Genomic DNA, 16,514 nt, shown 5'->3' on the forward strand with positions numbered 1-16,514 from the left:
ACACACACACACACACACACGTACATGAATGTACACATAGTTTTCCTCCTAATGCTTGTGCAAACTCCGGACTCCCCAGGAGCGCGAGCGCTTGCGGCAGGAGAAAAGGGACGAGAAGCGCCTCAACAAAGAGCGCAAGCTGGAGCAACGCAGGCTGGAGTTGGAGATAGCCAGAGAGCTGAAGAAGCCAAATGAAGACATGTGCTTGTCTGATCAGAAGGTAGTTAAGATCTCCAGTCATATCTTTATTTACTGTGTGTGTGTGGTTTACTGTAGATGGAGTTCCTTCATTTACCCAGATTGAGAGAGCAGTTATAGCTATTTGTTGTCTGTGTATCTTGAGTAAAATTATCTTAATCGATCATCAAGATACTTCATAAAGTCTAAATGTAATATTTGCAGAAAAGAAAAAACTGTCAAAACCTGACACCAAATTTCTGGCCTCTTAATTTTTTCCAGTGTTTTTTTTTTTTTTTTATGTATTTTTGAGGGAGTTTGAAATATTTCCATTTCCATCAACGCACAGGTTATTGCTGAAGCGTGCACCTGTTTTTCCGTGAAGGGGTCATGGGGGAATCTTGAAAAAGTGAAAGAATATCCATCCATCCATGCGTTTTCTTTGCCGTTTATCCTCACGAGGGTCGCGGGGAGTGCTGGTGCCCATCCCAGCTGTCAACGGGCAGGAGGCGGGGCACACCCTGAACTGGTTGCCAGCCAATCGCAGGGCACATGGAGACAGACAATGGCCGCACTCACAATCACACCTAGGGGCAATTTAGAGTCTCCAATTATTAATGTTGCATGTTTTTGGGATGTGGAAGGAAACCGAAGTGCCCGGAGGAAACCCACAAAAGTACGGGGAGAACATCCAAACTCCACACAGGGGGGACCTCAGAATTGTAAGGCCAGCGCTTTACCAGCGGCTCCACCGTGCTGCCCTGAAAGAATATTTAAGAAAAAAAAAAAACAAGCTTAATTTCTATTGGCTGTTGCTTTTTCAAATACAAATATAGGAAATCACATTGTATGGTGCTTTTGATCCAAAAACATTTGATATAAAACAGAAAAAAAAGTCCCACCCCCCTCTCTGAAACATTAACAATTCATTATCCATTTGTTAATATCAGCGAGGCTAGTGGTAGATTTTGAAACGAGCTATAATTCATTATTTACAACAAGTGGTTCAGAAAATGGATGGACAGATAATAGCAAATATTCTGGAGATATTCTGGAACTGCATACAAAATGAATATTAAATACCGTACTGGTATGTTCCTAAATATGCATTTTTCAGACGACAAGCAAGCAGTGTTTAATTGATAGCCGTAAGACCCCTGTAGTGGTGATTACTTTTATTTATATGCCATCAAGTGGCTAATGGGAGTACTACATAATAATAAAAAGAAGTAACCAACCACGTTTGACGCCCCTTTATACTAAGTGAGATATGTATTGCATTGCACTGCACCGTTAAGCTTTGAGAAAACCGTCCTACTCGCGTTGTCTTCCTCAGGCCCTCCCTGAGTTCTCCAGAATTCCCGGGCTGATCCTCCCGGGTCGCGCAGTGGCTGACTGCTTGATGCTGATGCAGTTCTTGCGAGGCTTCGGAAAGGTTTTGGGCCTGGACTTGAATGTCGATGTCCCGACGCTGGGCATGCTGCAGGAGGGCTTGCTGAATGTGGGCGACAGCATGGGTCAAGTCCAAGATCTCCTGGTCAAATTACTCTCTCTGGCAGTTTGTGATCCCGGTCTACCCCCTGGACAAAAGGTAAGTCCATCGAGAGAACTTGGCTATCTTGTCTCGTGGGATTGTTTACAATAGAGCTCGTGGACGTGACGTCACCATTTGATCATTCAAATGAGCCAACTTGGCATTATAAATACTTCTTGGGAAACGCTACAGAGGAGCCGACTCGTTGTCTTTTTTTTTTTTTCCCCCCAATCATAGTTAATGAATGCGAGTTTGTGTAAAACCAGGAGTCATTTATTTAAATATTGGTATTTGTATTAAATACTAGCTGAAAAGGTCGATGGATTCCGGCAAACGTTAATGTGTTGCCGAACACGCTCCCGCATTCACGAATCGTCAAAACCATCACTACCATCACATTTATTCCTGATGAGAACAGATCCAGCAACAAAGTGTTCGTATGCATCCAGACCTTTGTACACTTTCAAACTTTTCCGTCTAAATCTCAATGACTTACTCACCAGATCCACGTATATATCCAGTTGCCCGAGACAAGCGGAAGGGAATTAACAGTCTGATTTCTTATTGGTGAAAACGTTGATTTAGGCATTAAATACGGGTAATTTTTCCACGCATCGTTTATTTTCACCTTCTAAATGTCTGACGGTATCATACAAGACTCTGGGCGTCGTGCTACAAGACATTTTTCCGTGTCGTCTCTGACCGACTTAGCATTGAGCAATGCTTAGCTTGACCGGCAATATGGCGAGGTAAACAAAAGTCACGTGATTTTATGACGTGGGTGCACGAGCTCTGTATGCAGTCTTATTGATTCATTAGCCGAGAGGTTAGCACATCCGCCTCAAGACGTCGTGAGCTCAGGTCGGTTCCTTCGCCTCATGTTGGGTTTTTATTTTTGTTTCTGCCCGTGCCTGAGCGGCTTTTGTACTGGAGATTCCTCCTGCATGCCAAAAACATGCTCTCAGTAGGAGAATTGAAGACTCTAAAGTGTCCTTGTGTGTGAATGGTTGATGTGCCCTACAGTTTGGCTACCATCCAGTTGAGTATATACCTCACATTCTTCCTCCAACCATAAGTTCCCTATTGGGTGCCAACCGTCAATTAAGTAAATTCTCGTTGCTATCAATAAATCTGAGTAACGGTAATGTCCATTCCCACATTTGTAAATTCCCCAAGTTTTGTAACCCTAAGTAGAATTAAAAGCTACACCAATATGTTGTAACCTCATCTCCTTGTGTGCTAGACAAAGACCATGCTGGGGGACCACCTGACCAACGTTGGCATCAACAGGGATAACGTTTCTGAGGTGCTGCAGATGTACATGGGGGCCCATTGTGCCAATACCGACCTGGCCCCTCTGGCCCTCAGTCTGAAGACCAAGGCTTTCCAGGCCCACACGCCTTCCCAGAAAGCCTCCATCCTGGGATTCCTCGCAAACGAGCTGGCTTGCAGTAAAGTCGTCATCAGGTAGGGGACAAAACTTTTGAGAGATTGGATGATTGGTGAAATTTCAGGATGAACCTCAAACGCACATTCTAGGTGAACTTAATTGCTGCTGTTGAAGCAGTACTTTTTGGTCTACTCATGTTTTTTTTTTAAACTAGGAAGTGGACAGCATAATTCACAACAGGTGTTTGAGCTACTAAAATGTTCAGCTGCGTCCATGTCCAAGCCTTTCAGTGACTCTTCCAGTTGTTGTTGTTGTAGTACGACGGTTGTTATTCCATATCAAGGTCCAGAAAGTGAACCACATCAGCCGGGGCGCTCCACAGGTGTTGCACCGTCAGCGTGGTCGGTTTTTGAGCACAGTTGAGTATCGTGGGGGGCGACGTCACATAATGGAATTTTATTGACAATGTTGTTGTCGAGTCGATGCTGATAGTTGTTGAGCTTGTGACACCGGCCCGAACGGAGTTGCGATAGCATCGATCTCACGAGCCGCGGGAGTTGTCTTTCGGATTTGGTTACTGGAGGCGGCCTGACACGATGTTGGGTTTGTAGCCAGCGACCCCGTCGGCTACGGCGGTTCGATGGATCGCCGAGAGGCCGCGCCCGTAGTCTTCTGCATCGACGGACCCCCGCTGAATGTACTGCTCGAGCCAACCAAGAGACTCTTCCAGTCGCAATGTTTGTTGCCAACTGCTGATGACTCTGCGAGTTCAGCAACCACTCACGATGGGAAGGCTTCACGCAGGATGTTCCCAAATGAAAGTGGGCGCTAAGCTTGTCGTGTCGAAAGTCCATCAACGGGTGGCAACTGACAGAGACTGGAGGAGTCACAGAAAGGCATGACTGCGGATGTCCTTGTGCATTTTCACATTTATCGTAAGGGAACAGCGAGTTACAGAAACAAAGCTGTTTGAGCAATTGGTACATATCCTTATGCTCATTTTAAGGTGCATGTACTAGTCTGCTCTTTTTTTTCCTCACTAGTATGACAACTTGGCGCACTAGTAGAATAACTTCCTAAGATGGTTCTTGTTCTTGTTGATTTCGAGAGAAGGGTGGGGTATATTTTGGACTGGTTGCCAGCCAATTGAAGGCTTCTCGCACCACAGTGATAATTACAAATGTTAACTAGTAGTCTTTTCCTTTCGGCTTGTCCCATTAGGGGTCGCCACAGCGTGTCATCTCAGATAAACGCATTTTTGTTTGGCACAGTTTTACGCTGGATGCCCTTCCTGACACAACCCCTCTACATTTTAGCCGGGGAGAGAAGCTTATGCCACCTGGTATTCCCGGGCGATCTCCCATCCAAGTACTAATCAGGGCCAAACCTGCTAGGTTCAGAGATCTGACGAAATCGGGCGTTCTCAGGGTAGCATGGCCATAAGCCAACAAACCTAAACTAGTAGAATTTGAAATAACACCTGTTGAGAAGTTTCCTGTTGAGCTCCTTGTTAGACCGTACTGAAACGTTGGGCAGAAGTTTACAGAAGGTCAAATGAAGTTCACCTCATAAAGGTTAATATTGCATTTTAGGTTCCGACTGAAATTCCATCCCAATGACCCCAATTTTATGAGCAGCCTTTGTATTACGCCTGAAAATTGATCTCACAGTATTGCACCCTTACTTTCAGCGAAATTGATAAGAACTTGGATCAGATGGCAAACATGAGGAAAGACAAGATTATCATGGAGGGGAAACTGAAGAAGTAAGTTATCTATTTTTTTTGTACTGTTACAGTCTAAAGTTTTAGAAGGGTCGACATGACAACCTTCAAACCGTTATTTGCGAATCCAGATTGCGAACCATTTACGCCAAACGCACCGGGAAGAGGGAAGCCAGTGTGGGGGTGGAAGAGAACCAGTCCCTGGGTGGTACTCCATCCTCTGCGATCAAGCGCAAGCGAAAACTCGGCGCTGACAGCGATGACGAGGACGAAGAAGACGACGACAGCGACGACCCCGCCGACGACGATGACGACGAGGACGAAGAAGACTTGAAGAAAGTCAAAAAAGTGGAGACGTACGATGAGGTGAGAGCAAATGAATATTAAGCTGCTTTAATAACTTTGGCCTCAACATTTTTTTTTAACATTATGCCAGGATGAAGTTGACCAAGCCACTACTGTGGAGGAGCTAGAAAAGCAGATAGAGAAGTTAGCCAAGGTATTGTTTCTTTTTTTCCATGACATGCTGTGTATTTGTGTGTATATGACAAAAATGTAACACTATGTATGATCTGCCCAACTGCAGCAACATCACCAGACTAGAAGAAAGTTGTTTGAAATATCCCATTCCCTGCGCTCCATGATGTACGGCCAAGATCGTTACCGCCGTCGATACTGGGTACTTCCGCACTGTGGAGGGGTCTTTATTGAAGCCATGGAGAGTGGAGAAGGTACTTAAGAGTACACTAAGACGCAATGTTGCTCTCATGGCAATTCCTTGTTCAGTCTTCGCTAGCTTTTGTGCTTCTTTTACTTTATAAAGTTTTCACGTCTTGCCATGAGTGTAAAATGTCCAGCTTTTATCTCTTAAAGCCTTTAAATAGCTTTTTGATTGCACACTAAAAAAAGCTGCTTTTTCTCAGTTCACTTCTTTTTGCCCATGTAAGCAAAGCAAATTTATTTGTATAGCGCATTTCATACACGAGGTAACTCATTGTGCATTACATGAATAAAGCCATTTGAAAACAAAGAGATAAAACGCTTAAAACAGGATAAAAACAATAAAAATGACAAAATATAAAAAAAATAGTTAAAACTGCATAGTGCAAGTAATATGATCAAAAAGTGGATATATTTTAAAAAGCATGAAAAAAAAAAGTGTTTTCCACCTGGATTTAAAAACATTCACGCTTGGGGCTGACCTCTGTTGGCAGCTTATTCCATTTATGTGCAGCATAATAGCTAAATGCTGCTTCGCCACTTTTGCTTTGGACTCTGCGCTCCACTATTTGACCCGGCCGGGTCTGTTGCTCTCAGAGCTCTACTGGGTTTGTATTCCGTAAGCATTTCTTTTCATGTACCCTAACCTTCGACTTGTCAGTCGAAAGGAAAAGAAGATGATGATTCAGGACCTAAATAACTTAGTGGTTTATAGACCAGTAGCAGAACTTTAAAATCTATTCTAAAGCTGACTGGAAGCCAGTGCAAGCACTTGAGGATTGGAGTTATATGCTATGACCGCTTTGTTTTGGTCAGAACGCGAGTTGCAGCATTCTGAATGAGCTGCAGCTGTTTAATGCTGTTTTTTTTTTGGGGGGGGGGGGGGTCCAGTCAGAAGACCTTTACAATAGTCAAGTGTACTTGAGATAAAAGCATGGACTAGCTTTTCTTGGTCTGCTTGACACATACAAGACTTCACTCTAGATTAGATATGTTCTTCATATATGTAACAACAGACAAGGATTTTTTTTTTTTTTTTTGGGGGGGGGGCCTTTCATCCCATCTGCATTAAAACAGAAAATGGTTGCCAAAAAAGCAATTTGATGTAAAGGCCTGCATAGAGCCCAGAGAGTTAAATTCCAAGATGTATGATAACTGTTTTATTTGCATGCAGCTCCAGAAGAACTTGAGGAGGAGCGACAAAGGAGGAGAAGAGCAACAGAGGAAGTCAAGGTCAAAGAGGAACCTCAGGAGATCGAACTGGAGAAGGACAAACCCGTGTCCCTTTCAGGCCTCCCGCATGGCTTGGAACGACAGAAGGAGGAGGAGATTGAGCACGAGCAGAGGAAAGACTCTCCAACCCACTTCTACCACCAACAACAACAAGGCTACGGTTCTCAACTTTGTCCAGACGCGTCTAGAGAAACGGGTAAGGCAGAGGATCAGGGGAGCACGCACGCCGGACAGAATGGCAACCGTAGGTTTTCTCCTCTTGCCACGAGCACCGTGACGTCGTACTCGCCCTCTTGCAATACCTCTGAGCCGACAGTAGCAAAAACCGCTGTGATTATCAGTCACGACGCTTCAAATGTCCCCGGCCCGATCCCGACCTCCCTATCCGCTCGGTGCCTCCCGGCCCTGCGCGAAAGCCCTGGCAACACCCCTCCAGCCTCTTCCCCGACCCCATCCCAACAACTCTCCCTCCAGCCCAACGACCAGCTGCTTCGGGTTCTGACCGAGAGAAGCGGACACTGGTTTAGCCTCCTTCCTCGCAACCCGTGCGACCTCTCGTCACTCACCACGACTCCTCCGGGGGCGCTTGATGCCACCCCCCAAGCATCCTCCACACCCAGCAAGCCCAGATCTCCTCCGGCGTCACCAGCTCTTCCTCTCACACCTTCTGCGGCATCGGCCTCGATCAGCCCGCACCACCCTGCCGGCCTCCTCACCTACCCTCTCTCAGCACTGCAGGTGAGGCGGCGCTTCTGTCGTTTTCGTCAATGTTTTTCCGCCGGCTGGCTCAACGGTTCAAATGCCCGTGCAGTAAACATGGACAGTGGCCGAACTGTTCTGGGCACCGCATATTGGTTCCGGGCGGTGCAAATAGGCTTTTATTAATACAGTGATGCGTCAGTTCTCCACCATAATCCGTTCCAGAAAACGGTTCGAGAAGTGATTTGTTTGAAAACCTAATCGATTAATAGAAAAATAAATAATGCGTTCCAAGCCTAAAAAATTTGGCTTTTAAAAGCATTTATTTAGCTTTTCCTGATAATACACTGCATAGTAGGGATACATGTATAGTTGAAATTCTTTATATAACACCATTAAGAAATATTTTTATTTTTTTGCTTAAAATGTATGCTTCAGTAGTAGCGTACGCTAGGCTGGGAATGCATTGGTGGTGTATCTGTAGCGACTCGGCCCCCAGCCTTGTAAACGTTTTTAGTTAAGAAAAGTGCAGGATAACTTTAAACAAGCAACTTGCCTTCTTTGGACCCATGATTGGGGGTTAATACGGTAGTCCTTGATAAGAAGAAAAAACAACAGTCACTACCGGGACACGTTTGTTTGAGTCTGCGTTATACAGAATAACAAAAGTGCGCTGGTTGCGCCGTGCGGGTTAAGTCACTTCTGTGGTTTTTTTTTTTTTTTTTTCAGGGGACGTTCGAATTGACAATAACAAAACGCGTTGTACTGCTTGTGCCGCATGTGATGTTATTTCCGGGTTTTTCCAGCTCGTGGGAATTCACAACAAAGCGCATCATGGGTCAGATGGTCTGGTCGCACGCAATGTTATTTCCGGGTTTTGTCTGGGGTGTTCGAGTACTGATTTTCTTTCAAAAAAAGCAGCAAAAAAATCTCCAAATTTTTGTTCGAAAACCGATTTGTTTGAAAACGGGGAGAAATTTTTGCATTATCCATTTCTAAATTGTTTTTCACTGCCATACCGTCAATGAAATAACCTTAAAAAGCGTTGTTTAACATCTTCTACGATCTCACAGCTATTGTGTTTGAGCAGTGAAAATATATCTTGCTAAAAGCCTCAGTTGGCTGGAATATATCCCACAAGGTCGTCACAGGGTTTTTTTTTTACATATCGCAACAACAATACCACATCGCTTTAGCCCTGCCTAAAATATCAGGCAAACCGAAATGGTGAAAAACCGTTTTAACGCTTTTTTTTTTTTTTTTTTTTTTTGGCCACAGTTCAGAACTACACAGTTCTCAGTCTTGGCACGTTCCCAGCGCCTAATCTTCAGGCATATAATGTAGTTAGAAATGAATCTCTTAATCGACTTTTCTGTCTTAAAACTGTAGTTGCAGATAATATCCGTCCATACATTGTCAATACGGCTTATCCGTCCAGGGTTGCCGGGGTGCTGACTTTCAGGAAAAAAGCAGACTGTAGCTTGAATTGGCTGCCAGTCAGTCGCGGGGCACATATAGACACGGACAACCATTTGCACTCACGTTCACACCATCTGTCACTGAGTGGGAACTGAACCCTTGCTGCCTGCACCGTGTCAGGCAAATGTAGCGCTACACCAACAGTCACACAGTTGGGCATAACATTTTCTGGCTTAATCTAGGCTAAAACAAGTAGATTTCATGTAAGTGCAGCAAATCTGTTTATTCGCCTATCACAGGTGGGTCTGGAATGTTCTATTTCAAGCATAAAATATGTGGAAAAACATATTGTACAGTACTGCATTAGCTTGCTATGACGACCCTTGATGAGACAAACCAAAAGGTGCATGTATTAGTTTTGTGTGTTGTGAATACCCATACGTGTCATTATTGCACAGAATTAATGTTGCATTTTAGCATAATTGTGACTTAAAACAACCAGGAGAGTCACCTGAACTGTTTGGTTGTTTTCTTCTCAGGCAAAATCGGGTGTTTCCTTACTAGGAGTATCTTTGGGGAGCTGGTCAAGCGGTGTGATAAGTCCCAGCTTGCCTCTCTGCAGCAGCCCCAGTCCAATGCTGGGCCACTCTGTGGAGGGCAACACGGCGGCAAGCGTGTCCAGCAAGAGTGAATCACCGCTACCTCGCATTGAGAAAAGTTCCTCGATGCCCTCGCCTCCTGCATTGGAAATGCCAAAATCTCTTGACCACAACGCACCTCGGCCTATCCCAGAGGGTAAGAACCTGTCTTTCGGGGGAGGGGCAAATCTGCACAGCCAAGCACAAAAAAATCAAACATGTAAAATTTGTTACGAGTAGAAATGCATAGATCACCGGTGTCAAACTCAAGGCCCGGGGGCCAGAGCTGGCCCGCCGCATGATTTTATGTGGCCCGCGGAAGCAAATGATGTGTATCAACTTCCATGTTTTTTGTGAAAATCCTTCTCAAAACTTAAAATAGTCATATCATAAATGATAACGGTGAGATATCGCAAGCATTTGTGTTGACAAATGTCACCAGTAGTTGAAAAACCCATTACCCTTGATTTCTGATTCCAAAACTAGTTTATAAACTTCAGGTGTAAAAATGAGACGAAAGATTTTCATGGTTTCAAGTCATAATGGCCCTCTGAAGGAATCCGAAACTACGATGTGGCCTGCAAGAAAAATGAGTTTGACACCCTTGACATAGATATTGAAAGATGTTGCTTATTTTGTGTTCCCTTTAAGCTGCACCACTGCGCAATTGCGCACTTCTCGCAGACTCTCAGCGCATATGAAAACCGATCCAGTGCAGTGAAACACAGCCTGACATCTTTTTTTTTTCTTTTTTCTTTCAAACATGCAAGCACACGGTCTCTAAAAAAAACAAGCTACTGCTCAGCCTAATTCTCCTTCTTCGTTCACCTGACACCGCCCCCCTCCGGTCTTAAAGGGGTACACTCATAATTACAAACAGAACACACACCCGCGACTTTATATCTCAGGGTACGACTGGTGGACCACACGCTGAACTTTATATGTGCAGGCATGACTGACCACACCCGTACATTTTTCAAATGTGAGTGACTGATGTTGGATATTATGAAAATTGGAGCGATCCCAAATCAAGGGACCTTATAAATGCAGTCTTATCTGCAGTAACAGATCTTCATAAAGAGAAGATCAAGGTCAAATAATGACATTCTTGGCCTATTTGCAATTGGGATAATTCCTCTTGTTACATAGCCAGTGTTTGGATTCGTGCCACGGAAAATCCTTGAAAAACTACCCAGAATGGTTTGTCTTTGGAAAAACTGCAGTCAGGAAAGTGCACAAAAATAAACTGAGGCTAATGATCTGGATTTGGCAAATGTACGATGTGCCGTTGAATGAAAACGGAATGCATGCTGTGTGTGTTTTGAATCACACGTCCGCTTGTGTTCACGTCCTCAGATATGCTGACCGGTTGGTGGCGCATATCTGACATCGAGGAGCTGCGAGCGCTGGTCGTTGCGCTCCACAGCCGAGGTATCAGGGAGAAAGGCCTCCAGAGGCAGGTGCAAAAATATATTGAGATCATCCCCCAAGTCTGCATTAAACACAAGGATGGTAAGTGTTGCATGTATAACGGTACAGTAAACTGCCATCGCCCACCATAAACACAGTTGAAGTCATTAAAAACACTTGTTAAATTACATTTTTTAGCGCCAGTTCTCTTGCTGGTGGGAATTGCTTTCCAAGCTAATTTTCAAACAAAACATTAAAATCCACCATTTTAAGGTGAAGATATAATGTGAAATGCCATAGATGGGCTAACAGAAATTAGCATTGATGGTATTATGAATACCGTAATTCCCGGCCTACAGAGCACACCCGGTTGTAAGCCTCACCGAGTACATTTGTAAAGGAAATACCATTTGGTACATACGTACGCCGCAGCTGTGTAAAAGCTGCAAGTGCCCACATTGAAACCCACATTCAAACACGAGAGATTTACAAAGATGGTACACAGAAAGAGTTTGATGCTAGCGCAGCGCTAACAGAGCCGGTTAAAATCAAATTTAGTGGAAATACCACTGAGACACGCCAGTAACACGGCAGCAACACACGGCACATATATTCCACCGGTCTCATTCTTACCTTTTCCGCTCCAGTGCTAACGCTAGGGCTGCGCTAACGCTAACAGGCCCGGTTAAAATAAAACTTAACGGTAAATATCACTGAGACATGCCAGTAACACGGCAGCAACATGCCAGCACAGCGCTAACAGAGCTGGCAAAAGTCACTTCCTCGGCACATATATGTCATCTCACTCTTACCTTTTTTGCTCGAGTGCCCCCTTGCGGCCGTTATAAAAAAAATTCACAAATTAGCCGCATCACCACATAAACCTCAGGTTTGATAGCATGTGAAAAAAGTCGCAGCATGTAGGCCGGAAATTACGCTACCCCCTTCAAGAACAACTACTTAAATACACACAGCAACGCCACATAGAGTAAAAGATATTAAACTATCAAATATTGGAGCCAATATTCAAAAATCTAATCTTGAAAACCAAGCTGCTCTACGGGAGTAAAAACGATTACGACAGCAATAGTAGGGAACCTGCCCTGCTTTTTCTTCTTGATCTTCATTACTTTGCATGTCTTCAGTTGCGCTCATTGCTGCTCGGCCCCGGCTAAAACTTTTCGATAGAACATTTCTAAAGAATTTCGAAAGAACTAAAGAATTTTAGGACTTGGGATTTTTATAGAAATTCTATTCTGTAGCAATTCTGTAGAAAATCACAGCCAAAGTTCTATCGAACAAGTTGTTCTGTACAAATTCTATAGAAAATTTTTAGCAGGGGCATGTTGTGGTACCACATTGGGGGCCGGACAGGATGGATTCAGGCTTGCCTGGATACTGTAAAAGCATCTTGTCTGTGACATCGGGTAAGAAAACTGCAATATAGCGGTGGCTCACAGTGCATATTTTCTTCACTCTAGTTTATGTGGAAAGAATGAATGTAAGATGATGAAAAGAACTCACTCTACACAAGAGACAAGTGCTGGTTTCCTTCACGGAGTTCAATCTTGTTGATCGAGGTCCACTTTTCGACATCATCCCTCTAGTGGCCATGATCGAGCTGCGTGAGCTGGAGGAGAGCCAGGTCAGTGTGGAGTCGGTGCGAGGCTGGTGTGTGGAGGAGCAGGCCATGGAGATGGACATTGCTGTGCTCCAGCAGGTGGAGGAGCTAGAGAGGAAGGTTACCGCTGCCAGCCTGCAGGTCAAGGTGTGGAACGGATCTAAACTCATGCACTACATAACTATATTTTGTTTAAAAAGTCTACGAGAGGCGATGGCACAATGCTGATCGAGCTTACCAGGCCCTCTAATATCTTGCTGTATTTTTTTTTGTATTTGGACTTTTTCTACTTAGTGTCTACTAGAGCAGACATTCCCGCACTGACATGTGGAAATATTGTACTGAAAATTACGGTAGAGCCTCTGTTCTCGACCACAATCCGTTCTAGAAGGCGGTTCTAAAACCGATTTGTCCGAAAACCAAATCAACCGCCGGGCGCATTCTGTTATTTCCGTTTTTTTTTTTCTCCGGGTGGGAATTTCACAACAGAGCGCGCTGTGGGTCAGCTGGTCTAGCCGCGCGCGTTCTGTTATTTCCGGGTTTTGTTGAGGGCGTTCGAATACCGATTTTCATCTGAAAACAGGAGCAAAAAAATCACGAAATGCCGGTAAACATATTTTCCAGAAAATAATCCGTGTGTAAATGAAACAATCTGAGGAAGTCTTATTTTTTATGTTGAATATGTTCAATAAAAATTTCTTTTTAAAATATCTTTACGCGGACCCCCTTAGCTGCCAACAAGCTGCCCGAGGGAAAATGCACGCACCAAACAAAGCACACATAAAATGCAGCCATAGTAACAAATGACTCATTCTGTCTGCATTGTACAGGCCCGGATATTTGTCTGATATCCTTAATCACAAATGCAGACTGCCTTCGAAGACTAAAAGGAAAAAATTAAACTGCCGTCTACAGCGAACGATATCCACACATCTTCTCACGCACCCCTTAGCTTCCCAACAAAGTGCCTGATGTAAAAAAAAAAAAAAAAAACAATTCACACCATTCGAACAATGCATGCATAAAATGCAGGAATAATAGAGAATTTACAAAAATACATATTTTTTCCCCCGTTGTTGGTCCTTCAAAACAGAAGGACCACCTACGTCATACCGAAGTGATTGTTTGTTGTTTTAATACTGACTTCCAGCTTTGGGTACGTTTAAACATCTGCTACAATTTTACCAAATAACCCCAACTTCATGTATACGCTCTGACTAGATGTAAACCCGACAGTGACAGGCTTGTTTTCCAACCCCCCCCCCCCCCCCCCCACCCCCCCACCCCCCAGGGCTGGACACACCCCGATCCTCAGTCCGAGAGGGAAGATCTGGTCTATTATGAGCACAAGCCCCCCACCCGATCGGGCCCGGCGTCCTCATCGTCAAACGGGGCAGACAAGGACGGCAAGGATCATCCCGAGGAGCGGGGGGAGAAGGGCGGGGTGATGCGTCACCCGGACAACCCTCTGGACATAGCAGTGACCCGCCTGGCTAATCTGGAGCGCAACATCGAGAGAAGGTACCTGAGGAGCCCCTTAGGTACCACCATTCAGATCAGGCTGGATAATGTGGGTACGGTCACTGTCCCTGCCCCCACACCATCCACTAGTGCTGACAGGGAAGGGTAGGTCATCGCTCCAACCGCAAGCTCCCCCCGCTCTCACATTAAGACCCTCTCCTCTGTTTGTGTGTGTTTTTCCCGTTTTGAGTGGAAAGTCGGGGTCTTGGATGAGGGGCCGTCGGCGGCGTCGCGCTGGGTTACCTCTCACGCACGCTACGCGGAACATTTTTGAGCCTCACGCGCACGACTAAAATGCTCTCGCACACTTTTGAATCCTAAGGCCGCCCATCATGCACCACTCATGTGATCTTAGTACACACTCTACTGTAATCTTATGCTCACGAAGTACCGAAAAACGCATTTCAGTAGTGCGCGTGAGACTTTGTGAGTGAGAGGTAATCTTGAACGATGGCCCTGATGGTTCTTCCCCAGTCTTGGATGCTTTCACAGCAGACGTTTTACGGTGGCTTGTCACTTCTGTTTTTTTTTTTTTTTTTCCCCTTCATTAATTTTGTGCATTTTATTCCGAGGGGGAGTGCTTATTTCCTGTGAAGGCATTGTGTGTTTGGCTACAGTCATTTGCATGGTGTTGTGCATCAGTAACTTTGGCTTTGGTCTACTACTCTCCCGCGTAAAACTTCCACAGGTTTTCCCCGTTTTCACTCTTTACTGCATGAATGTCCGTTGAAGTGACAAAAGTCAGTGTGGCACACTTCCCAAATTGCTAATGCCTGTCCGGCCGGAGCTCTGCTGTCTTGTTGGTGCCTGGTTGAGCTGATAATCCGCCGTGTATACATCCTTTAAAGTATTAGTGTGGTGTTGTGTGTTGTGTTTCTCATTGTCACCATTGCTCCTTTTTTTGTGTTTCCTTGCCAGTGGTGAAGAGGAGGTGGCCCACGGCATGAAGGTGTGGAGGAAGGCCCTGACCGAAGTGCGCAGTGCCGCCCAGCTGGCCATGTGTATCCAGCAGCTGCAGAAGTCCATCGCTTGGGAGCGCTCCATCATGAAAGTGGTAAGCAACTGTACCGTATTTTCCGCACTATAAGGCGCACCTAAAAGTCTTTCATTTTCTCAAAAGCCGACGGTGCGCCTTATAATCCAGCGCGCCTTATATATGGATCAATAGTGAGCCTTTAGTGCAGCTCCATCTAATGGATGCATAATGTAACCCCAGCCATATAAAGCGGTGCACCCTATAGTGCGGAGATACGGTACTCACATTCTGCATTTAATTAGAAGTACAGGTTCCTGTTTAAAAAATAAACATCTGAGGTAACACCAGAAGTAGTGCTTGTACTACAGGACTTAATCTTGGAGAACCCAAAACATCCAAATCCTCTTTTACAATTTTATGTACTAACTAAATTAATCAATAAGGAACACAAAAACATCACATTTGGAAAATGTACGAATTTACTTCCGGTTTAGATAATGGGTCATATACGACCCAGTGGGCCTTAACTCCCAACAGACGGGATTTTTACACATATAGGCAGAATTCCGTCTTTTTAAATTGGTTGCACAAGACCCAACGCGTTTGCCGCAAATTGTTTTTGGAGCAAAGAGGAAGTCTTATTTGCTTTTAACCACGGCACTTGTTGTTAGTACTGTCAGATGTGCAGGAAGGGGGACAACGAGGACCTCCTGCTACTGTGTGACGGCTGTGACAAAGGCTGCCACACGTACTGTCACAAACCCAAAATCACCAGCATCCCGGAGGGAGACTGGTACTGCCCGGCTTGCATAACCAAGGTGCGTCCCCTCAATCCTGCGTAATGCGTTCAATAGGAATGCTTGTACTAGTACGTTGTTTTTTTTTTTTTTTTTCCTCACTACTAGGACAACTTTGACAACTTTAGCCGTCCTGACAGTAGATCTGTATCAGAACACACTTGTGTTACACTTGTGATGTCCTCGAATTTGAAGAAAATTTGCTTTTTACCCCGTTCAGGCCAGTGGCGCCACCCCCAAAAGCAAGAAACCTCCGAGCAAACCAGTAGCATCCGGCGCGGGAGCCGGCAAGAAAGGCGGCGAAGCCAAGAAGAACGGGAAGCACGGCGGCAACGGCGACGTGTCCGAGGACGACCCGGCCAGCGCCGGCAGCACGCCCAAGAAAAACTCAAAAGACAACGGTCGCAATAGGAAAAGCGAGGAGGGCGCCGCTGCTCTGCTGGGATCCAATCAGGAGAGTCCCGTGTGCGTCAAAAGGGCAAAGACTGCTCGAGACAACAATCGGGATTTGGGTTTATGCAGGTATGGACTTATTATTCCTCTTTAATTCTTTATTCATCGCTCTTCTCTTTTAATTAACACTCAACATTGTTTTTACTACCTTTAAAGCTTGCTTGTGGCCAAACATTATATACAGTACAACCTCGGTTCTCGAC

At 45.0% G+C, this 16,514-nt stretch overlaps 1 protein-coding gene across 10 annotated transcripts in view; it reads left to right on the top strand.

The window, feature by feature from the left end:
• baz2ba (bromodomain adjacent to zinc finger domain, 2Ba) overlaps positions 1-16,514 on the top strand; it is a 127,027-nt gene that overhangs the window by 106,825 nt on the left and 3,688 nt on the right. For 6 of the 10 annotated variants that reach the window (XM_061813915.1, XM_061813914.1, XM_061813917.1 and 3 more), the window contains 15 exons: positions 80-220; positions 1,514-1,768; positions 2,955-3,178; positions 4,792-4,866; positions 4,956-5,190; positions 5,261-5,323; positions 5,411-5,555; positions 6,719-7,515; positions 9,435-9,690; positions 10,890-11,045; positions 12,551-12,711; positions 13,856-14,190; positions 15,004-15,139; positions 15,733-15,879; positions 16,079-16,380. In XM_061813915.1, the coding sequence (XP_061669899.1) occupies positions 80-220; positions 1,514-1,768; positions 2,955-3,178; positions 4,792-4,866; positions 4,956-5,190; positions 5,261-5,323; positions 5,411-5,555; positions 6,719-7,515; positions 9,435-9,690; positions 10,890-11,045; positions 12,551-12,711; positions 13,856-14,190; positions 15,004-15,139; positions 15,733-15,879; positions 16,079-16,380 (3,428 nt within the window). The remainder of the gene's footprint in view (positions 1-79; positions 221-1,513; positions 1,769-2,954; positions 3,179-4,791; positions 4,867-4,955; positions 5,191-5,260; positions 5,324-5,410; positions 5,556-6,718; positions 7,516-9,434; positions 9,691-10,889; positions 11,046-12,550; positions 12,712-13,855; positions 14,191-15,003; positions 15,140-15,732; positions 15,880-16,078; positions 16,381-16,514) is intronic. The other 4 variants (XM_061813922.1, XM_061813919.1, XM_061813923.1 and 1 more) reach the window with 1 other exon arrangement.

This window comes from Syngnathoides biaculeatus, chromosome 3 (genome assembly GCF_019802595.1).
Source record: "Syngnathoides biaculeatus isolate LvHL_M chromosome 3, ASM1980259v1, whole genome shotgun sequence".
In the NCBI taxonomy this organism is placed as follows: domain Eukaryota; kingdom Metazoa; phylum Chordata; class Actinopteri; order Syngnathiformes; family Syngnathidae; genus Syngnathoides; species Syngnathoides biaculeatus.